At 54.3% G+C, this 20,438-nt stretch overlaps 1 protein-coding gene across 6 annotated transcripts in view; it reads left to right on the forward strand.

Moving 5' to 3' along the window:
* The window catches only part of LOC142576440 (uncharacterized), a 291,100-nt gene that overhangs the window by 262,645 nt on the left and 8,017 nt on the right, over positions 1-20,438 (forward strand). For all 6 annotated transcript variants that reach the window (XM_075686582.1, XM_075686577.1, XM_075686576.1 and 3 more), the window contains 16 exons: positions 1,658-2,196; positions 3,384-3,792; positions 4,352-4,449; positions 4,651-5,560; positions 6,093-6,317; positions 7,240-7,443; positions 8,196-8,860; positions 9,413-9,613; positions 10,253-10,696; positions 12,281-12,482; positions 12,926-13,402; positions 14,538-15,521; positions 16,064-16,387; positions 17,579-17,821; positions 18,419-18,682; positions 20,166-20,394. In XM_075686582.1, the coding sequence (XP_075542697.1) occupies positions 1,658-2,196; positions 3,384-3,792; positions 4,352-4,449; positions 4,651-5,560; positions 6,093-6,317; positions 7,240-7,443; positions 8,196-8,860; positions 9,413-9,613; positions 10,253-10,696; positions 12,281-12,482; positions 12,926-13,402; positions 14,538-15,521; positions 16,064-16,387; positions 17,579-17,821; positions 18,419-18,682; positions 20,166-20,394 (6,418 nt within the window). The remainder of the gene's footprint in view (positions 1-1,657; positions 2,197-3,383; positions 3,793-4,351; positions 4,450-4,650; positions 5,561-6,092; positions 6,318-7,239; positions 7,444-8,195; positions 8,861-9,412; positions 9,614-10,252; positions 10,697-12,280; positions 12,483-12,925; positions 13,403-14,537; positions 15,522-16,063; positions 16,388-17,578; positions 17,822-18,418; positions 18,683-20,165; positions 20,395-20,438) is intronic.

Genomic DNA, 20,438 nt, shown 5'->3' on the forward strand with positions numbered 1-20,438 from the left:
GTATGGCGATGCAAGATTGGATTGTTGCCTTTGATGAAGGTACAACATAGATAGCGCGCTGTTAGGCGACCTACTGGCCGGTGGCAATGCGGCCTCTGTGCGTTGGAAGCCGAACGAGAATCGATGCCTGAAGAGCATCGATTCTCGAAGACCCGCTGAAGAACGAGAATCGAAGACCCGCTGAAGAGCAAAAGAACTAAATTCTTCATTAATATCACAGGTTCCAAATGCTCGTTAGGTCTCTCAAACCGAGTGTAGGCTTGGTATAGGCCACGAAGGCCGCAGAAAGCAAGTTGTGGTGGTGACAGTATACTTTGGAGTTGACGCGTAAACCTCTCGAATTTAGGCAACGTTTCCGTAGGAATAGTTAATTGTTTATCAATAAATAATAAGCATATTTTGTGTAAAGTGAGTGCAACTGGGGAACGCCTTGGGTTTTTTTTCTTCTTGTGCACTACGCCGCTTTGAATACGTTAAGAGAAACTGAAATCAGTGGCGTCATCGAGGTGGAGGTTTCGGCACAAGATTAGAGAAAAGAGAAGGGGAGGGGGGTCGACTTATAAGCTGCCTTTTCTGGTCAACTAATATACGACTGGCGCTTTGAAAAACAAAACATTCGAATTCTGAACTGTTTCAAAATTTATAATGATCACTATTTTCCATGCAGACAACGATGGGGGACAAAGAAAGAAAAGGGTGGAAATGGCTTGAATAGCTCTTCTATACTCAGCAAAAAATAAAATAAAAATAAAACAAGAACAAAACACACATACTTCGCATTTTCGTTAAGTTTGCACGCAGCATTTTCTCGTACGATTCACATTGGATGTTGAAAATAAACGAAAACAGTGGCTGATTACAAGTACAGGCAAGTATATGAATACAAAAGTGAAACGGCACACCGCGTTACAGAAGCCAGCATAGAGCCTCTCGCTACACTAGCTGCTTCTCAACAGTGTACCCCTCTAATAGCCATTGTGAAGTGAAGATTACAAAGGTGTAAGAATACAGGTGCACTTTCAAGATGAGGGCAAAAGGCAATGTGCCTGACGAAGGCCTACCTCCTGCGAACAGTCGTGGCATTTGACAGTTACTAACAACGCCGCTTCAACAACATAGTGAACATAGTCTACTAAGACCTGGAACACACCATGAAGCCATAGATTTAACGGCACCCATCTAACGACACTTACACTTAATGCATATACCATTTTATGTTAAGCAGCGACCACTTCGTGACACTTTTTTGTATTTTTTACAAGAAGCATATAGACACATAAATAAGGTTGAAAACCTTACCTCATTCGCAAGGACACGAACAACTGATGCTCAGAATATCGTTCCCCTTCTCTCTCATTCGGATAACTTCAGATTTTCTTTCTTGCCGTTTACCGCAGAAATGTGGAATAACCTACGTGCTTGTCGTCTGCGGGAATTGCCACGTGAGCGTTTCGCGAAGGAACTTCCTTTACCTGCGACATTTTGATGGTACATGTATGTTGCGTTCGTGCACTCCTGCTACGCCCATAACGTCAGAGAGCAGTGTACTTGCAAATAATGCGATTGTATCTGCGACACCTCGGTGCGTGTTCGCGACTTTCCGCTCCTTCCTTCACGCGCCGCTCTCTCTCTCTTCCGGCGCCACTGCCGGCTGCAGCTGCTGCTTGAGGCCGCGTTCGACATGAAGTGGGAGCACTTCGTCGTGCTCCACTCTCTCGACGAGCCCAGCGTGGCCGTGGTGAAGGCCCTGAGCCAGCGCGCGGTGTCGGCCGCCTCGCCCTGCGTCACGCTCATCGAGGCCCTGCCCAAGATGGCGGCCCACGACGGAGACAGGTCCCGGATGCGGCTGCGCAACCTGCTCGTCCAGCTGGAGGACGCGACGCCCGTGTTCGTGGTGTCCGCGTCGGCCGACGTCGCCCAGGCCCTGGCCGAACTGATCGCCTCGGACCCGGACACCTTCCTGCGCCACCGGCAGTGGTTCTTCGCCTGGGTGCCCGGGGAGGAGGCGCTGCGCCGGCTGGGCCCGCTGCTCAACCGCGGCGGCTTCTACGCGCTCGCCCCGTACCCGCCCACCGTGGGATCGTTCGAGGACCACTGGAACAACATGAGCCTGGTCGCCGACCCCAAGAAGGCCCAGGACCGCTGGTACTTGGAGCTCGTGGCCAAGCAGAAGCGTTGCAGGATACAGGGTGTCAGGTGCCAGTCCATTATTATTAGTGTTGTTGTTGTTGTTGTTGTTGTTGTTGTTGTTGTTGTTGTTGTTGTTGTTGTAGCGAAGTAGACAGGCGTGTGCTTCAGGCGCATCGTCAACGCCTCGCTCGAGAACAGAGCTCGCGCGCTCGGTGCCCGACGCTTGATCAACATACCTGCCTGTGTGTCGTGCAACGTTATGGCTTGTTAATTAAACCGCCTTACAGCAACCTCCACCAAATATGTAAGGCGGTTTAATTAACAAGCCATAACGTTGCACGACACACAGGCAGGTATGTTGATCAAGCGTCGGGCATTGAGCGCGCGAGCTCTGTTCTCGAGCGAGGCGTTGACGATGCGCCTGAAGCACACGCCTGTCTACTTCGCTACATTATTATTATTATTATTATTATTATTATTATTATTATTATTATAATTATTATTATTATTATTATTATTATTATTATTATTATTTCTGCTACTCCCACTACTACGTCTCCACCTGACTTCTGCTGTCGACGGTTATAGTTATGTATTAACTACAGAACAAAATTGAAAGTTAGTCTGCTATATAGCCCGTTATCCAAAAACCATAGCTGAAGACAGTACACTAAACGAGCGAAAGTTATACAACAAATTAAGTGAACAATGAACGGCTTTTGCAGTGAGTAAAGAGAAGAGCCAACACTCGACAGGAACAACACTATAAACTAAGAACATGTAGTTGTGTCTGATTGTGGTCATCAGCACCAAGTCGTTTTGCTGCATGATAGAACACATAAGTTGTTGGCGTGTACACACCAATCGTAATGTAGAGCCACGACAAGACCTGCGAATAACACGATCGAGTAGCTTCCGAACATGCTATGATAATTGAGTTCTCAAACCTAACCAAATCAAATTGTGGGATTTAACGTCCCAACGCGACACTGGCGCTGTGAGCGATGTCGCAGATGGGGGCGGAGAAGGTGGACGTCGGGTCGATTTCGACCACACAAGGGTTCGTTAAACTGCACCTGAATCTAGGCACACCAGGGGTTTTCTTTTTTTTGCATTTCGCCTCCGCCGCATAATTCGGCCGCTGTGGCTACAGTATAGTCGATCTCGCGACACCGTCCTTATTAGCAGAGCACCGCAGCTACGGGGCCCACCGCGCCTTCGCGCTGAGCCCCGCCCCCTCCGCCGCCTCGCAGGATCCCTGGCCTGGAGAACGCGGCGCCGTGTCCCGACCTGACCCTGAGCCACGAGCCCGCGCAAGCCGTCGTGCGGACGTCCCGGGCCCTGCCGGCCGCGCGGGGCGTGTTCACGCTGGCGCAGGCGCTGCGCTCGGCCTGGAAGGCGCTGTGCCGAGGGCAGCCCGGACTCTGTCCCGAGCTTCGGCGCCTCACGAGGCGTCAGTTCGCCGGCTCCTTCCTCGAGCCGGGCGCCGCGGCCATGGCGCAGTCCCGCGCCGGAGCTGACCAGCTGCCCGCGGCGCCAGGAGCGGCTGCTGCGAGCCGCGAAGCGCGCGCCGCCTCTGACGTCCTGGGAGAACTCGGCGGGAGTCACCTGGCGTTGACCCGGTTCCTCTACGACGCCGTCAAGGGAACAGACTTCAAGCAGGTTGGTTCACCTATACGTTCCGACGTTGTCCGTTTGGCTATCTGGGGATGTCTCTCCGGTCGACGATCGTTGCACTAGCGAGCGCGTCAGCGAACAGTTTTTCAATGCTCGTTCAAACGGGCATACAAGTGTACTGAAGGGCGAGCGAATTGGTATGGATTCAAACAGCGATTCAGATAAGCGAGAGCGCGGCGAGCGCGCGCACTGTTGCAAGCGCGTGCATGCTCACGAACCTATATTGTCGCTGAGCGTCCTGCTATGTATATTCCGCGACCACCACCACTAGGCGTCGAAATGACCGTGTATTTTCGAAACGTTTTGAAGAGCTCAAAGGCACGGATCTTATATGGCCCCCTTTCGGATGCCGCGCGCCTAACACCAGTGAAGATCTCTTAGAGCTTGTGGAACCTGAACCTTTCGTATAATCATTGTTACTTCTTCAGCTTTTCTAGCGTTTGTTTCTGCTGTTCAATAATTTCGTTAGGTGCTGTATGGAAGCAGCGACGTTTGGTTGCTTTACGGTGAGCTTCACATCCTTCTTTTTCCCCTCTCTGCGCAGCTGATACTTTACGACTCGCAAGAGGCCAAGCTCTTGCAGAAGGACACTCGGTTTATGCCGGCACTCTGCTCACCCGATACGTGCCACAACTGCATCAGGTAAGCCGGAAATACGCGGTTACGTGCAGTGCCTTGTGGCGGCATTGTTTCGTCATTTTGGTGCACTCGGTTTATCACCTTTAGCATAGACGACTGGCAGCCGACCTGCGGTGATGGTAGCAGCGCACGATTAGCAGGCAACGCGCCTGTAAATCCTGCTTTGCATTACTGAGTGTTCTAAGAAGTTTCCAATGCCCGCAGGTTCCGCACCACTCGCCTGGAGGAAGCCGACGCGACTGTCGCGTCGGCTTCGTCCCTGCCGGCCAGCGGCGAGGCTGGTATCTCTGCCTCCGACATCGTCCTTCCGGTTCTGCTTCCTCTCCACAACGCCGGACACGGCGCTTTCGGCTGTGGAGCCACGGTCGACCGGCTGGCAGTGCAAGACCTCGAGGCCGCCTCCTGGATGGTGCGCAAGATTAACTCCAACGGCGTCCTCCTACCGGGCCTCAAGCTCGACCTGCGCGTCATCGACACCTGCTCCTCGGCGTCCGTCCTCGCCCGGGACGCGTCGGCCGTGCTAGAGCACTTCTCGGAGCTGGGCGTGCCCACCGTCTTCGTGTCCTCTTCCCTGTCGGCCGAGCACACCAGGGCGGCCGCGTCCCTCCTGTCTCGCGTCAACGTCACCCTGGTGTCCACGACGGATCTCGCCGCCTCGCACGATGCCCGCCGCGGTTACCTCTACCAGATCCCGCTCCCCATCGAGAAGATCGCCGAGGCCGCAGTCGCCTACTTGCAGAGCTTGGACTGGAGCTACGTCTCCGTCGTGTCGAGCCAGAGCGAGTCCCGCGCCGTCGACGCCTTCAAGGAGCGTGCCGAGGCGGAGGGCATCTGTCTCGCCATCCAGGCTACATTAAGCGCGGGCCGCCAGTTGGATGCCAACCTCATCACGCGGCTCACGACGGCTGCGGCCAATGGTGCTCGCGCTGTCGTCCTCTGGACCGATTCCGAAGACACCCTGCGTTTCCTGTCGGCGCTGCGAAGGGCCCGCTCTGAGGGACTTCTGGACCACGCCGACTTGGTTCTCATTCACGGCGGCGGACAGCCTGTCAGTTTCGACGGTCACGAGGAGGACGCTCTCGGGGCCGTCCTTCTGCGGCCCCAGTACGGACAGGTATAGTAACGCCCGTGTGGCGAACCTCGCATTCATGGGTAGCGCAGAAAACCACTATGAAGCTCCGCTGAAATAGCCTGCTAATGCTAATTTCGATGTTTACAGTCTACATAATACCCAATGCCGCCTCTTCGCGGAATGTACGGTGTTAGAGTTACCGACCATTAGGATGCTCTTTGATTCAAAGGTACGACGTTCATTGCTGAACCAGCGTAGACCCGCGTCCGGCAAACCAGCGCATGCTTTATTCTGAAGATCGCATTGAGAACCCTCTGAGCGGTACTAACATGGAGCATGCAAAAAACGAATTCTAGTGTACCACTTGCATACTGTTCGAAGCTTTCGACGTACCTCAGTTCGACTTATAGGAGCGTTACGCATGTTAGCGTGCACACAGTGAACTCCTGCTAGTGTTCCAAGAGGACAAGTGTATTTGCCTCCGTTGGATGATGTTCGATACAAGCTGTCGCTTCAAGTGTGAGACATGCGCGCTTGAGACAAATTCATCGCCATGCCTGCGGGCCACGCGCAGGTTCTGGACTTCGAGTCTTACTACGAGCGCCTGCGTCCCGACCAGGACCGCTTCTTCGGCGACCTGTGGTCTCAGACGAGGACGTGCCACCAGACTCAGGGTGGCCAGGAGTGCTCGGTGCCGTTGCTGCCCAGCCGCTCGGTGGTGGACGTCATGCAGGCTGTGCTCGTTGCTGCCACGGCGCTCAGGGACCTTCGCGACCAGGTGTGCGGAGGATCGCGGGAGGTGAGGAACGGCGCCTTCGTTTGATTGATTGATTGATTTATTTATTTATTGTAATGTCCCAAGGCAACACATTGGTTGTGGAAGATGCATGTTGGAGGGCTACGCATTAATATCCAGATAGTCACTTAGCGTTCGTCTGAATGTATGCAAACGCGCGCCTTCATTCCGTCTTTACCGGAATGCGGCCACCGCAGCCGGGATGGAAATATCCCTGCAATAATTCCAACTACACAAAGGAGGACATTTCGTGTCCCTAAATAATTTACTGCACAGTGCAGTTAACAATGTATAATTGGTTTTCCTCACTTTGTTTAAAGGTGAGCACAGGAGGCACGTACATTTCAGGGTTGCAATGTGGAATGTGCGGTATCCATGACGTTGACAACGGCGGTAGCTATCACTACTATGAACACGACGGCATGACGATGACAGTTCGTGAACTGACATCTGAGACAACGAAGAGATGTCTTTGTGAGAGCAACAGCTTCACAAAGAATCACTGCAGTGCTGTAATCCGCGCTGCTAGTGACCGTGCCAAAGTTGTGCGTCGTTTATCGAGCAGTTAATTAGCACTATGCCAACTATTCCGCAGCCTTAAAGTTTTGCAACTCTCATGTCAGGTTCGTGTACTCTCACCATTCCAAACTTTATCTCTCTGTCGATCTTTCAGCTTCCTTACGAAAGTAGTTAAATGGTATTTACACAATTTTCAGCGTCACATCACAGCGTTGTCACCAGGTTAAAATAAGAGTGTTGCACTAAAACTCGGTTCCCTATAAACACTGCTATAGTTTCTCAACAGGCGCAACAAACAAGCAAACCTCGCGTATGCTGCGTGGGTATTCTGGTAGCTGTGCCGGTCCACCATCACCTCTCCAGGAGACACTTCGGATTCGCGTGCAATAATACGAATTCCCGGCAGGTAACGGATGCCTCCTACTGCGCTCGGCTTCTGTCCAACGCCATGGGCGTGGGAGAGGCGCTGGACGAGCATGTTCGTCGGGCGACCACCATGCGCGTGGGCGACAAGGACCAGATGTTCGTCTTCACCGAACACGGCCACGGAGACATCGCCGTCGACCTCTGGAACGTCCGCAGGTCAGCCGCCGGCATCTCGCCGCAGAGGGTGAGTGTGCGCTGAGGTGTAGTCACTTCTGGTTTCTCGGGGTTACGAATAGCATAGGGGAACTTCTTCCGAAAGGCTTTCGTTGATACAAATTTCCCGTGCATTGCCAATGCACACCTAAACAAACCTTCGCGCAGTACGCAACATTTAAGTACAGGCCCTTGGAGGTCTGTCCTGGTCGGGCATGCAGGCGTCGCTCAGTTCCCTCGTTGCGTCAAAAGTGCCAGCCGTCTGTAGTAAAGCATGGCTTTACGGTATGTTCGTTGTAGTGCGTAACTAATACGAGACTTTGTAGCGTAGGGTTACTGCTAAATGTATGGGGTATACGGCAACTGCCGAAGATGCTGGCTCTGAAGGGAAAGTGCTCGATGCCAGCCGAGGGCCTATTGTGCTGTTCCAGTGCAGCAGAGAGAAGAGGACGCGATGCGCACCTTGCGCATACTCACGCACAACCGGTACAATCTCGCGCATGACACGCGCACCCATTACATCTATTTGCGGGAGGGGAGGGGGGGGGGACTCAGTCCCGTAGCCCTCGAGAAAACAGGTTCCTTCGTGGTGCTCAGAGCGCAAGTAATGTTTCTCCGCTGGCGGAGAACGTCCCGCGCAGCAACAGCCAAATTCTCATATAGTCGGGCCGCTCGAATTTCTTATTTGAACTCGCGAGACGCCAGCATTCCTCAATTCGTCATGTGTGCTATACCGACGAATGCTGTGTCACTCACGTCGCTCCTCCACCTCGTCATCGGCAGGCGGGCCGGCTGGCTGACGACCAGTTCACCGAGCTCATGCCCGTGGTCACCTACGGCGGCGGCAGCGACGGCAAGGAAGTGGCGCTGTCCGAGCTCCGGTCCGCGTGCCAGGCCTCCTCGTGCCGGGCGCACTGCGCGCGCAAGGCGGTCGACTTCCTGGTGGTGCCGTCGCCCGACGACGTCTACCTGGCCGCCGCCTTCTCGGTCCACGAGCGCGGAGACGCCCCGTTCCGCTGCTCGCACCGAGTCACCGAGTCCGGCGTGCGACGCGTCGAGGCCTTCCTGTGGGCGCTGGACCAGATCAACGCCAGCCCCTCGGTGCTGCCGGGAGTCAAGGTCGGGGCGGTGGTCTTCGACGTGTGCGGCAGCCGCGAGAAGACCTACCGGGACCTGTCCAACTTCGCCAGCGACTCGCTCGCCTCCATCGCCACGGAAGTCCGGTTGCCCGCTCTGCGGCACGTGTTCGGCTTTGTCGCCTCCGGCAGGAACAACGCCGGTCAGTGCACGGTCAAGCCCGCGGCCGACGTTCTCGCCGCGGCGGCCGGCGTGCCCACGGTCGCCTCGGACTCGTCGCTGTCGAAGCTGGGTGGCCGTCGCTACCCGAGCCTCCTGCGAGTTCTCCCGTCCAACGCGGAGGTGGCCCAGGCCGTCCTGCGTGTCCTCAGGTACGCATCGATCGCTGATCACGCGCATGCGATCGCTGCTCTCCGGAATACTCCCAAGGTCAGGTTTTTTTCTCTTGTGCGTTGCTGTTGCGGTGCTGGCCGCTTAATATTTTGGTGTCGCTCGATAGCTTCGTGAACTACGCCGAGAGCAGATTTCCGCTCCGGATTTATACAACACGCAAACGTCTATGTTATCGTCGATTTCCAAGAACGAGCCTGTCCAGCCTACAAAGCACTGAAAACACACCCCCTGAAGTGTATAGTCCAAGTGCTCTCTCTATCGAGGCCGACAGCAGAGCAGGGTGACCGCCAGCTTAAAGAGGTGGCGCAGTAATAGGGCAAGACATCGGTCGTGAAAGATTTCCTTGAGTGTGGACAGCGTTGCGGGGTACAAACTTGCATTTAAGCCATGATTTTGATCAGCTTTTCTCATGCTTTGTTTTACTAAGCGCGAGGACTCTCAGTAAACACATGGTATTCACGTGTCTGCAATCTGGTCGCCTCTGTAGACCGCTGTGTTGTAAGACGTGCTCGCTGCCTCCGTGCTTTCAGGCACTTCAAGTGGACATACGTTTCGGCGGTGTACGACGATCGGGACGACGAGCTGCAGGACGTGTGGGAGCAGTTCGAACGAGCCCTGGAAGGCGGACCGCTGCGCCTGGCCGCCACGCTTCGCCTCAAGGACGGCACGTCGGACGACGACGTGCGGGCCGCCGCCACGCAGCTGCTCAGGAGGCGCAGGGAGGGCGCCCGGTGAGGATAACTGTATACACGAGGTCGAGACGTTGTTTCCGTGCTATTCCCGCTGCCGCTTGCATTCCTTGAAAAAAAAAAAGGTGTTCCGCTGAGTGTACAGTTTTCTTGTGTTGACCAATCAACTTAAGCCAGCAAAAAGAATAATAAATAAAGAAAGAAATGGCATTATCACTGACGTTGTGCTTCCGTCTTCCATTTTTACACTCGTTTTGAGCGCTGCCTAAAGAAAAAGAAAAAAATCACTTGTTTTTCACTGTGTCGCCCGGTGTGAAGTCAGGAAAAGAATTGTGGCGTGCGATTGCAGCGTTGACGCGCCCGTCTCGGTGCGCTACCTAGCACGGTATCACTTCTGTGCACGGCTAGTGATTGTGCTGTATGCTGTACTGCGGACCAGGATGTGACCCGCTATGTGGCGGTGACCTCACGTTTGCTCTCGGCACTGTGTCAACAAAGTATCAATGGCTTTGTAGACTGTTCCGAATCACACACCCGGAGACACGCGTAATAGTGTGGTCTTGCTTTCTCATAGCAATTACTCGTTTCTTCTGCGCTCACGGAAGGCGCCGCGCCGAACTGTCTTCTCCAGAGAGCTTGTCGTCTGCTCGCTTGCTCAACGCTCGGTGCGTTACCGCGCAGGGTCGTGGTGCTGTTCCTCAAGGACAAGGCGGCCGACGCGCTACTGACCGCGCTGCACGAGGCATCGTCCTCGGCGGCGTCGCCCCAGCCCGCGGACCTGACCTTCGTCGCGCTGGGCCTCCGCGACATCCTGTCGCGGCACCCGGACGTGGCGCTGGGCTCGCTGTCGCTCCGGCTGGCGTCGGTCGACGTGCCGGGATTCCGCGACCACCTGCAGCACCTGAGCTACGCGGGCAACGGCCGGGACCCCTGGTACCGCGCCTACGTCGAGCAGAAGACCGACTGCCGAGGTCCTGCCGCCTGCGCCAACGCGCTGGCACCGCCGCTGGTCGGCGCCGGCAGCGGGGCGGCGTCTCCTCCGCTCGACGACGCGGGCGCCGCCGAGTCCACGGTCACCGCGGTGTTCGCCCTGGCGAGTGGCCTCGACCAGGCGCGCAAGACAAGGTGAGACCGTATGTGATGATAATGTGACGCGAGCCGCCTGCTTGGGAACAAACGGGCCCGCTTGTTCCCATGACGGCTCATCTCGCAATCGTAAAGGTGGCTTTCCCTCGATGCAGTTTGCGAGAACTAATCGCGTCGTAGTCATTTTTGCCACCAGCGTGTGCGAGCACAATCCGGTTGTCTTTATGACAGGGAAAATGTAGACGCGGCTTTCGTGATGAAACCATGTCTGATAACTGGCTGTTTGGGCAGGTTCAACGTCGTGAGTTGTGAGGGCAGGAGGCAGGGTACGAGGTGAAACTAAGCTCCATCACGCGCACGGCGCTGAGCTGTCGCTGCACCTTCATGAAAAATTCTCGCCGGTTAGTGCCGCAGCGTGGTTAAACTTCCCCGACTATTTCTTAATTGTCACTTTCCTTTGTTCAACTCCTCCTCTCAGCCTTTATTAAGCCTTTACAGACTCGACTGAGAACGAAGTTGCCTTAACCCCTTCCGTGCCACGCTATTATCCCCATTTATGGCCGAAAATGAACTATTTCTTATTACATATTTTATTTTTGCCCGGAACACTGCAGACAATGTTCAAATCTTCATTTACTCGAAATCTCAACCATTATCACAAGACTGTAGTTTAGCAGTGCTATATACTACTGCCATGCGATGCCCACTCTCGCTCTCAGAAGAGCCGAGTGAGAGTCTCGGTGTCTTCATTTTTTCACTCGAACAGTACACTTTGTTTGGAATCACTCGATTCATCGCTGAAGTAAGAGTTCTGTTTCGCGAAGAAAACAACAAAGCTCGAGCTGCTGACGATGACATTTATTAAAGGCTCCAGTTGCCAACTTGTATTACTTCCTCCACCAGAATACACTCGCTGCTCGTTGCAGTGTCCCACGGGTTGTGTGTTGCCATATACGAAAAGCACGACAAAGCGCTGAGACTAAACCAGTTCGTCCAAGGCATTGCAAGAAATATGATAAGTACCGTCAATGAACACAGCTCGTCCTTGGCCGTTTTTACCGGAAACGCGTGGACGAATGCAGCTCCTTCAAGGCATGGCAGTAGTTCATGTGAAGGCTGCTGAGCTAATGCCTATTCACACCTGTTAATGAGGTCCCGATAAAATTTAAAAATATACACACAGAAGGGCCGGTTATGTGCCGAACGGCGAGAATAAACCACAGCTACTAATCATTATCAAGAGACAAAAAAAAAAATAAACAGTGGCAGCATAACTTGCTCTACTCTGTCAAAATACTAACACGCGAACGTCAAATCGCTGCGGACGTTACTAAAACATCTGCAGAGTCGCCCGGTCGAATGCTGAACTACAGCGTGCATCGCGCATTGCAGAGAAATTCCGCGAAGACGTATGCCCTGCCGCTATTGTCCTTCAGTCTTTTTTTTTACAGTAAAAGAAAAGAAATTGGTGGGGTTGTTTCATGTGTCGCACCTGATACTGACAAAGAAGAATTAATCTCAAGCAGAATTCATTGCCTGCTTCATTCATTCATTCATTCATTGCAAATTTTCTGCGCATAACGTCTTCCTCGGTGGCTGCTGTTCTTCCGTGTTTTCGGTCAGGTGTACCGGCGAGGACAACAAACCCTGCGAGCTGGTCATGGACGACGCGTACCGTGGCCTGGTGCTGAACTTCACCCGAAACGTGCGCATCACTCGTCACGACGGCTCGGTCTTCAAGTTCGCCGACGGCAACAGCGGCAACGGCCGCGTCCAGGTCGCCTACTACCGGACTCCGGGCGGCATGTCGGGAGAGTTCTCGCAGGCGAGTGCACTTTGGACAGAACTCGGCGCTTGCCCGCCGTGAGTGCACGCAGTGGCCATCGCGTCGCGCTGCTCAGCTGAAGGCCGCGGCGCGTGCATAATGCAAAAACGCTCGTGTACCGGCCCACGTTAAAGAACCACATGCGGTAAGAATTAATCCGGAGTCTTCCACTACGGCGTTCCTCGTAATCAAATCGTTGCTTGGATACCTCAAACTCTAGAATTGTTTTCAACTATACTAGATATTTATCCTTGGTTTGCCACTGAGAGAGGATGTATACGCGGAGTACCTTCGAAAATAATGTCAGCTCTTTTTTGTTTCTTTTTTTTAAAATAAGTACACCTGCCAGTGCAGCTGTATCGCGACAGCCAGTTCCACGATGTCGTACGCGTTTTGTTGCGGTAGCAGCCCCGTCATAACCGCTCTCGCTCGTCACGCCGCAGATCGGCACCTACAACCGGGACGAAGGCCTGCAGATGAACGCCAGCCTGCCCGAGGTCTCTCCGGGCCGCTCGCCGTACACGGTCAACTCGTCGTGCGAAGCGGACGGCGACTGCCGGCGCTCTCCGCGCCCCAGCGACGCCCTGTTCCGGGACCCCGCGGTGCAGCCCATGCCGTCGGGCGAGGACGGGCCGAGCCTCGCCATCGGCGCCGTGCTGCCCGTGCACCGCAGGGGCGCCGACATGTTCTCCTGCGGCGGCCTGCACGACGGGGGCGCCTTCCAGAGCATGCTCGCCGTCGCCTACGCCCTGGACCGCGCCAACCGGAACCGCACCGACGACCTCCGGCTGGACGCCGTGGTCTTCGACTCGTGCGGCACTCCGCAGCGCGCCGAGTCCCTCGTGTACGGCTACATGACGTCGGCGCTGCGGGAGGCCAGGGCCAAGCCGCTCGTGTCCATGCTCACGTTTGAAAACAAGGTCGGTTCATCGAGCGCGTGCGTGCGTCCCGTTGTAGATTAGTGCGCGTCGGCTGTGTGTACGATGGTGCGTAATTCTATATAGCCGGCATTTCGGCTCTCCGAACTCCGCGATTTATGTATTCGTTCTGACCGCTCTCTCCAGACTGTTCCCTGCGCGAGGTTGTAGCACCGGACGCGCTTCTTATTAGTCTTAGGAATAGGCGACGCGAGGTTGGCAGGCGCTGTCGGTCCTGCGTAGGTACCTATGGACAAAAATCGGGCCCCTCGGTTCCCCTTCTCGTTCACTCCATTGTACAGAGGAACACAAATGTAGACGCTCGTGCAATGGCGCGGACGCTTCGGATCGTTTTCTTGAAGCCAGTTTATATTTCGCTATTATAAATATCGCCGTTACCGAATAGCTTTCCGTATCGCATCATAGTAACGAGAAGTGAAGCGTGGATGAACTTTGCCTTCTTCGTTTTATTTTCGCCCCATACAAGGACAATTGGAACACATACTGAAAAAGTTGACGCGGAGGCACGAGGACAAGCACGAGCGCTAGCTCACCAATTGAAACACCTCTGCCGATGCTTACTAGAGACTCGTCGTAATTATGTAGCGTGTACATGCAACAAGTTTGTCTACAGTGGACATACAAGTATATGACGTAGAATAAATAATGTTATTTAATGCTTCGCATCATTATCATGTTTGGGACGCGGCAGTATGCATAGGTGAGGCAGTTCGAAAACTACAAACGGAGAACAAGGAAGGGGGGCGAGGGGGCGAGAACGGTAACAGGATTCCATACGTCTGTGTCTCCTTTCTATGTCCAGTCTCCGCGCTCTTTTATTCGTACTGTGCTGTGTTGCGAAACGTAAGATGAAGTTTTATGAGTTTTATGAAGTTTTTATAAAGTTTTATGAAGCTGTGGCTGTTTACAAACTGTGGTAACTCTGTAAGCCTTCCCATGGTAAAAAGTTTTTTTTATTAATTGTAATAATTGCCGTGCACTTAACACATATCTCGTGGTGAAAACTAAAACACGCAAAGAAAAGAAAATATGTTATGCATTCTGGTTGCTTTGGCTCTAATTTTTTTTCCCTAACCAAGTCGCAACTTTTTTTTTTGTTTTCGCTTTGTCACCGCAGGTTGCCGAAGAAGTGGAGCCCGTGCTGAGGGACGCCGGAGTTCCGCTGATCCTGACCAGCAGGACATCGCGATTCACCCAGGAAAGCCGCCCCGTCGGCATCCAGACTCTGCCGCCCATCGTTTGGCAAGTGGAAGCTGCGTTGGGCCTGCTGCGTCACTACGACTGGAGCTACGCGTACTTCCTGTACGCCGGCGACGAGTTCGGCCAGGACGCCTACTACCACGTGACCAAGTCTCTCGCCAGGTTGGGTCTGTGCGTCGCCGATTCTCAGAGGGTCGACCCTGACGCCACCGAAGAGGACGTCCTCGCCACCGTGCTGAAGCTCACGGACTCGGACGTCCGAGTCGTCGTCGTGCTCGCCGAAGACAAGCTGGTCAGCAATCGGATAGTGTCCGCCGCGCGGAGGGCTTCGCTGCTCGAGCGCTTCGTCTGGGTTGGCACCGAGGGCTTCAGCGACAACGAACAGCTGCTGGAGACGCTCCACGGCGCCGATGTGGACGTCTTCGCCCTCAAGCTGGACAACGAGCCGCTTCCGGACTACGTGCGCTTCGTGTCCGCGCTCACGCTGGGCAGGCACGAGCCCATACCGGACGCCTGGTTCGAGGAGTTCTGGCAGCTCGAGTTCGGCTGTCGCCTGCCCAACGCGCACCGGGTCCACGAGCAGTTCGCGCGCATCTGCACGGGCCGAGAGAAGCTGCAGGTGCGCCAGGACCGCTACGTGTTCCACACGGTCGACACCGTGATGCGCATCGCGGCGGCGGTGCGCGACCACGTGGCCAGGAACTGCCCGTCGGCGCTGGCGGGCGGGCTGGACAGCCTCGAAGGGTGCAAGAGGGGCGCGCTGCGGCGCGAGGTCGGCGTGGTGCTGGTCGGCACGGACCTCGAGAGCTGCTCCGAGTGCCAGCCGTCCACCCTCACCACGTTCGGCTACCGAGTGCTCAAGTTGAACGGCAGCAGCGCCCGCAACTACACCTACCAGAACGTACGTTTTGCTTGCTTACGAGTCCGTCGAGTATTTGTCGCAATCGTTAGTGTGAGGGGTCTGTACTTAGCTTTGCTTACGGCCCACTCAACGAATCGTTAAGTTCGGGTTTGTTTAGTTTTGATTAGATTAGCGTCCGATTATTCTCGAGGAATTATAGAATATATAATGTATGCTGGAATACATAAGAGGAAAACCTTGATTTATGCGTTTTCACCGGCCACGAGTGGCAATGATACGGGAGCAAAAATCAGACAAGCGGAATGATCCTTTGTGTAGTTTCTGCTTCGGCTACATCTATGTGACAGCATTCTCCTTGCACAGCGTTACACACGCTGTCTTGGCACAATGCCAGGAACGACGTCGCCCGTCGACGCCGATGCCTCCGATGCTACTCACGCGAAATCTTGCGAGAGTCATGGCATGCCCTAAAGTGAACGACCACGAATGACTTCCTCGGAATTCCTGCGCCTCCGCGGTGTTGCACTTTTCGAGTTCATCTGTGTTGCGCTACACTACAATGCAAGTAATCTTCTTTGCAGGTGGGCTCTTTCTTCAAGAACGTGCTTTTCGTGGACGACGGCCAGGTAGACTTCTTCAGCGGCGTGGCGCCCATGTCGACCTGCGTGCGCGATTGCGACGAGCGCTGCCCGGCGTCCAGCGCGGCGGGTGCTGCGGGGGCTGCGGGCAACGAGTACCTGCGCCAGCACCGCGAGTCCCTGGCGGCCAACTTCCGCACCGTGTGGGGCATCGTGGTCACGGCCCTGTCCCTGCTCGGCATGGTGCTGGTCATCATCTGCGCCCTCTACTTCCTCATGGCGTTCCCCGTCACCGTGGGCACCACCGTCCTCGGCTATATGATCTTGGTGAGCATGCAGTTCGGCGACGGAGACGCGTGTACTTGCCTTCGACGTTTAGGCCAGCGGATTCCCCCCCCCCCCCCCCACGCCGTGCCTCAGTGACTCTGGCATTCTGTTGTTGAGCACTAGTTAGCGGGTTCAACTCCAGCGTCGGTAGCCCTTTCCGATAGGGGCGGAATGCAAAAACGTCCATGTACTTAGATTTAACTGCGCGCTAGAGAACCCCAGATGGTCGAAATTAACCCGATTCTCAGCCGCTATTATGCCAGTTCTTTTTGTCTGGGCCACATATATGCGGCACTTGTGTGTTATGTCACTCACTAGCTTGTAAACACACATCGTGTGGACATGACGAACAGATGTTCTTAAAAAGTGTGCGCGCCAACAAAGAATAATTCACTTATGAAATGTTATACACACCAGTTAAAATTATGAAGTAAAAAGCTAATGTAGAATTGCCGAAGCGCACTGAACGATTTTGAAGGCGATAGCGTATCAGGCGTAGCGCCGGCTTCTGGTTGCGTAACGTACCGGGAAAGAGTCCGAGAGTACGTTCACATGTCTGCAGTTCCGCAAATTTGTTTAAGGCGATTTCTGTTTAGTATAGCTCAGTCCACTTTCTACTCCCCTGGACCTAGGTGCACATCTTCGCGGTACACGCTGGGTCGACGGCACGAGTTCAAAAACGGCACCAGCGATAGCATTCACAGTGCAGTGCCGCAAAACGTGCCCGGTGTGCCACCGCCTGGTTACGCCACTGTACACTAGACTGTATGCATTGAGAAATCGAAATAAGCTACCAAGAGAACTCTATCTTCAATAAAGCTTTGTCAGTCTCGTTATTCATATCGCGGAGCCAATGATCAGAGGATCATCGTTCCCATGGGGATCGAGGGCTCCATGCTAGATCCAACCGTTAATGATGCGCCAGGTTTGACATTTTTAGAAACCGAAACTATGTCCTGCAAGTAACGTCTCGGTTGGAAATCACGTTCAGTTGAGAAATCGAAACTGTAGCTGCTATATAACTTGCCACTAGCCCCATTCGCGGGTGCTGAGCTGACCCGCAATTAGTGAGTGCACGAGCATTGTGCTAAGAAGGAAAGCACCATCAACAATGTCGCTATCCGTTTGATTTCCCGTGGCTTTGCGCACTTTTATACTACAGCGCATGCGTGCACCGATGTGTGAATTCAGGTCGGCCTGCTGGCCCTGTACGCGGTGAACTTCGCCTTCGTGGTGGGCGCTACCGAGGCCAGCTGCGGCGTGCGCCGCTTCCTGATGGGACTCGCCTACTCCATCATCTTCTCGGGCATGCTCGTCAAGGTGCTGAACACGTGGCGCCTCATGGGCTACCACCAGCGCATGCACCACGACACAACGCAGCTCAGCAGCCCCGCCGGGCTGCTCGTCATCGCCTGCGGACTAGTCGTCATACAGGTACCGTCGCTTTCGCATTCTTCCTAGTTACTCTTTCAAGATACTATAGGAGAGCCAAGGACGGGCTTGTGCGGAATCATGCCGGACAGTGACCTGCGATCTCCGAAGTTTCCACGATGTGCTACTGTGCACGAAGATGGGAGTAAGTTATGACTGTTTTTGCAAAAGCTTTTGCAAGTGCTTTCATGTAGATGTATGGAAGTGCAGACCCGAGTAGACTCTGGCAAGACTTGTGACACCACTATACTCTGGTTTCTGAAGTTTACGGCCACCCGGCTTTTGTTTTTCCGTTTCTTCTGGCTTACCAAGCCTCCTCTGGCGGTTAAGAGCGGCCGTTGTGCTATTGCAGAAGCGAACTTTCGATACATATCATTGTTTTACTTAAATATTACCTATTGCAAAAACCTACATCTTATAGTAGTCGTCGCTAGAAGAATGGCGACAACTTTTATCTACATTTATTTTTAACCGCAAATGGCCAACGGCTTCGTTTAGCTTTCCTATCTGCTAGTCCCACAAGACACCACGCCATAGCCGCGCTGTGAGCTCCCACGCCACACCCAGTGGTCGCCGCATGTTCTGCTCTTGTACTCGCAGGTCGTCCTGACGGCGGCGTGGCTGGTGCTGATGCCCCCGCGCATCGGCCTGTACGAGCGCGTGTGGCGCTGCGCGCCGCCTGCCTCGTTCGAGGACGAGCTGGTCGTCTCCATGGTCTACGTCATGCTCCTGCTCGCGGTCACCATCCTCTTCTCGGTGCTCACGTGGCCCTGCCGAGAGAACAACGGCGAGTCCCGGTGGATACTCGCCTGCTGCGTCTCCGTGGCGCTCGCCTGGCTCGCGTGGACTGTGCTGGGCACGCAGGTCAGTCACGCTTCCCGTTGCTACAAAAGCTATTTACACGGACGCTCCAGGCGCGTTGTCGCCGTGTTGTCCCGAATAAAGTATTGACTATACGAGGAGAACGAGTGTCCCACGTGCCCAATGTTGAAGGCCACGTGATCGAGCCCCCGCTGCCCCCACGGCGGGGCTAGAGGAGAAGAGTGCGCGTCTCGTACTCTAGCCCTGTCGTGGCTCCCAACATGCGGCGCTCGCGCCGCATGTTGGGAGTTCATCTGCTGCGGGGCGGGCCTGCAAAGGGCGAGGCGGGATAGCCGTTGTCTTCGTGCGCGCTTTCTCCCGCTCGCTTGTAGAGTTGGAGTTTAGCTACGTTACGTAGACCCGGCACAGTTGAAATGGTGAAGCGAGCGGCAACGAAACCTTCAATTTGAGACACGCACTCGTGCTTCCGTCGCCAGCGATTTTCATGACGTCGGCGTTAATTGTGACCATGAGTGCTCGCAGTCCTCGAGTGAAATTTGTTGTTTGTATGTGTGCGCGTTACACCATGCTCGTTTAGTTAATGAAAGTCGCAGTGTTTAAAAGTCTTTGATCAAGCCCTGCAGTCATTCGTCAGGCAGGCCAAAGTTCGACCGCCGCAACAGCCTTCCTCGACAACTCCCGATTGTTTCTCTGTACCTCTTTGGACTGACGCTTTCGTCTAATGCATCTGCTATGAAGCACGTGACCTTTCCACAACATATTATGTGCGACTTTGAAGCACTAATCAACAGTCAGGTTACGGTTTACACCGCAAATCGTGATGAAACTATGTAATGTCACTGCGTGCGTTGGCAGTAGTCGAACTGGATCGACGCATATGTGTGTGGAGTGCCTTCTGCCACCGCATATTTTCGGTTTCGCCTGTATGACACTTGCGTTGAAGGTACTGCCTTCCATGTGGCAGCGCAATGCAACCTACTTAGCACTATTTAATGCGTTAAACAATATGGTACAACATAATTCAGCACCGTATCACGGTGTTTGTGCGCAGGGACTTGTCAAGTTCGGCGGAACCTCTGTTTGAAATGGAATGCCCAGTGTTCTAAAGCTCGAATTTCACTAAGTTATTCGCATATTTAGTAAAATTATGCTCTGTTCTTAGCAGTCCTCTGGTTGAACATGTCCGCTTGCGTTGAGTTGTGTATACGTTTGCATATATCCTTGGATGCCGGTACGTCTGCATCGTTCTTTGGTTTGCACTTTCCATCGGCGTTCTTCTAGTGCTTTGATTGTAGCATTTTATTTTCACCTTTAGCTGTATGAGGCCTAGACTCTAGCCCCTTATGTATGATTCTATTACCGGACGGGTCTGGCAAAAGCACTGCGGTTTTCAAAAGCAGGATCGTAAAGAAAGGAAACGATCATAGCGCGCACCTAGCCCGCGGATTGCATACGCTGGACAGAGTATAAGAAACCAACCTGGCACGCAAGCGTGCTCGTCTACACTGGCCTCGTGTCGCTGCAGCTGCCAACGCGCTACCGGGACGCGACCATCGCCGTGGCGAACCTGGTGTGCGCCACGCTGGTGATGCTGTGCCTGTACCTGCGCAAGGTCTACCTGTACAACAAGCTGGCGCGCCAGGCCCGCGACCAGGAGATCAAGGCGCGCCTGCAGCCCAGGGGCCCGCCCTACACGCCCTCCGTCTACGGCACGCTCCACAAGGCCGCGCCCGCGGTGGCGCCCGTCTTCTACGGTGAGTGCGGTCGGTCGCGGCGACGCTTGCCTGGCAGCTGCGCG

This window comes from Dermacentor variabilis, chromosome 3, assembly GCF_050947875.1.
Source record: "Dermacentor variabilis isolate Ectoservices chromosome 3, ASM5094787v1, whole genome shotgun sequence".
Lineage (NCBI taxonomy): Eukaryota > Metazoa > Arthropoda > Arachnida > Ixodida > Ixodidae > Dermacentor > Dermacentor variabilis.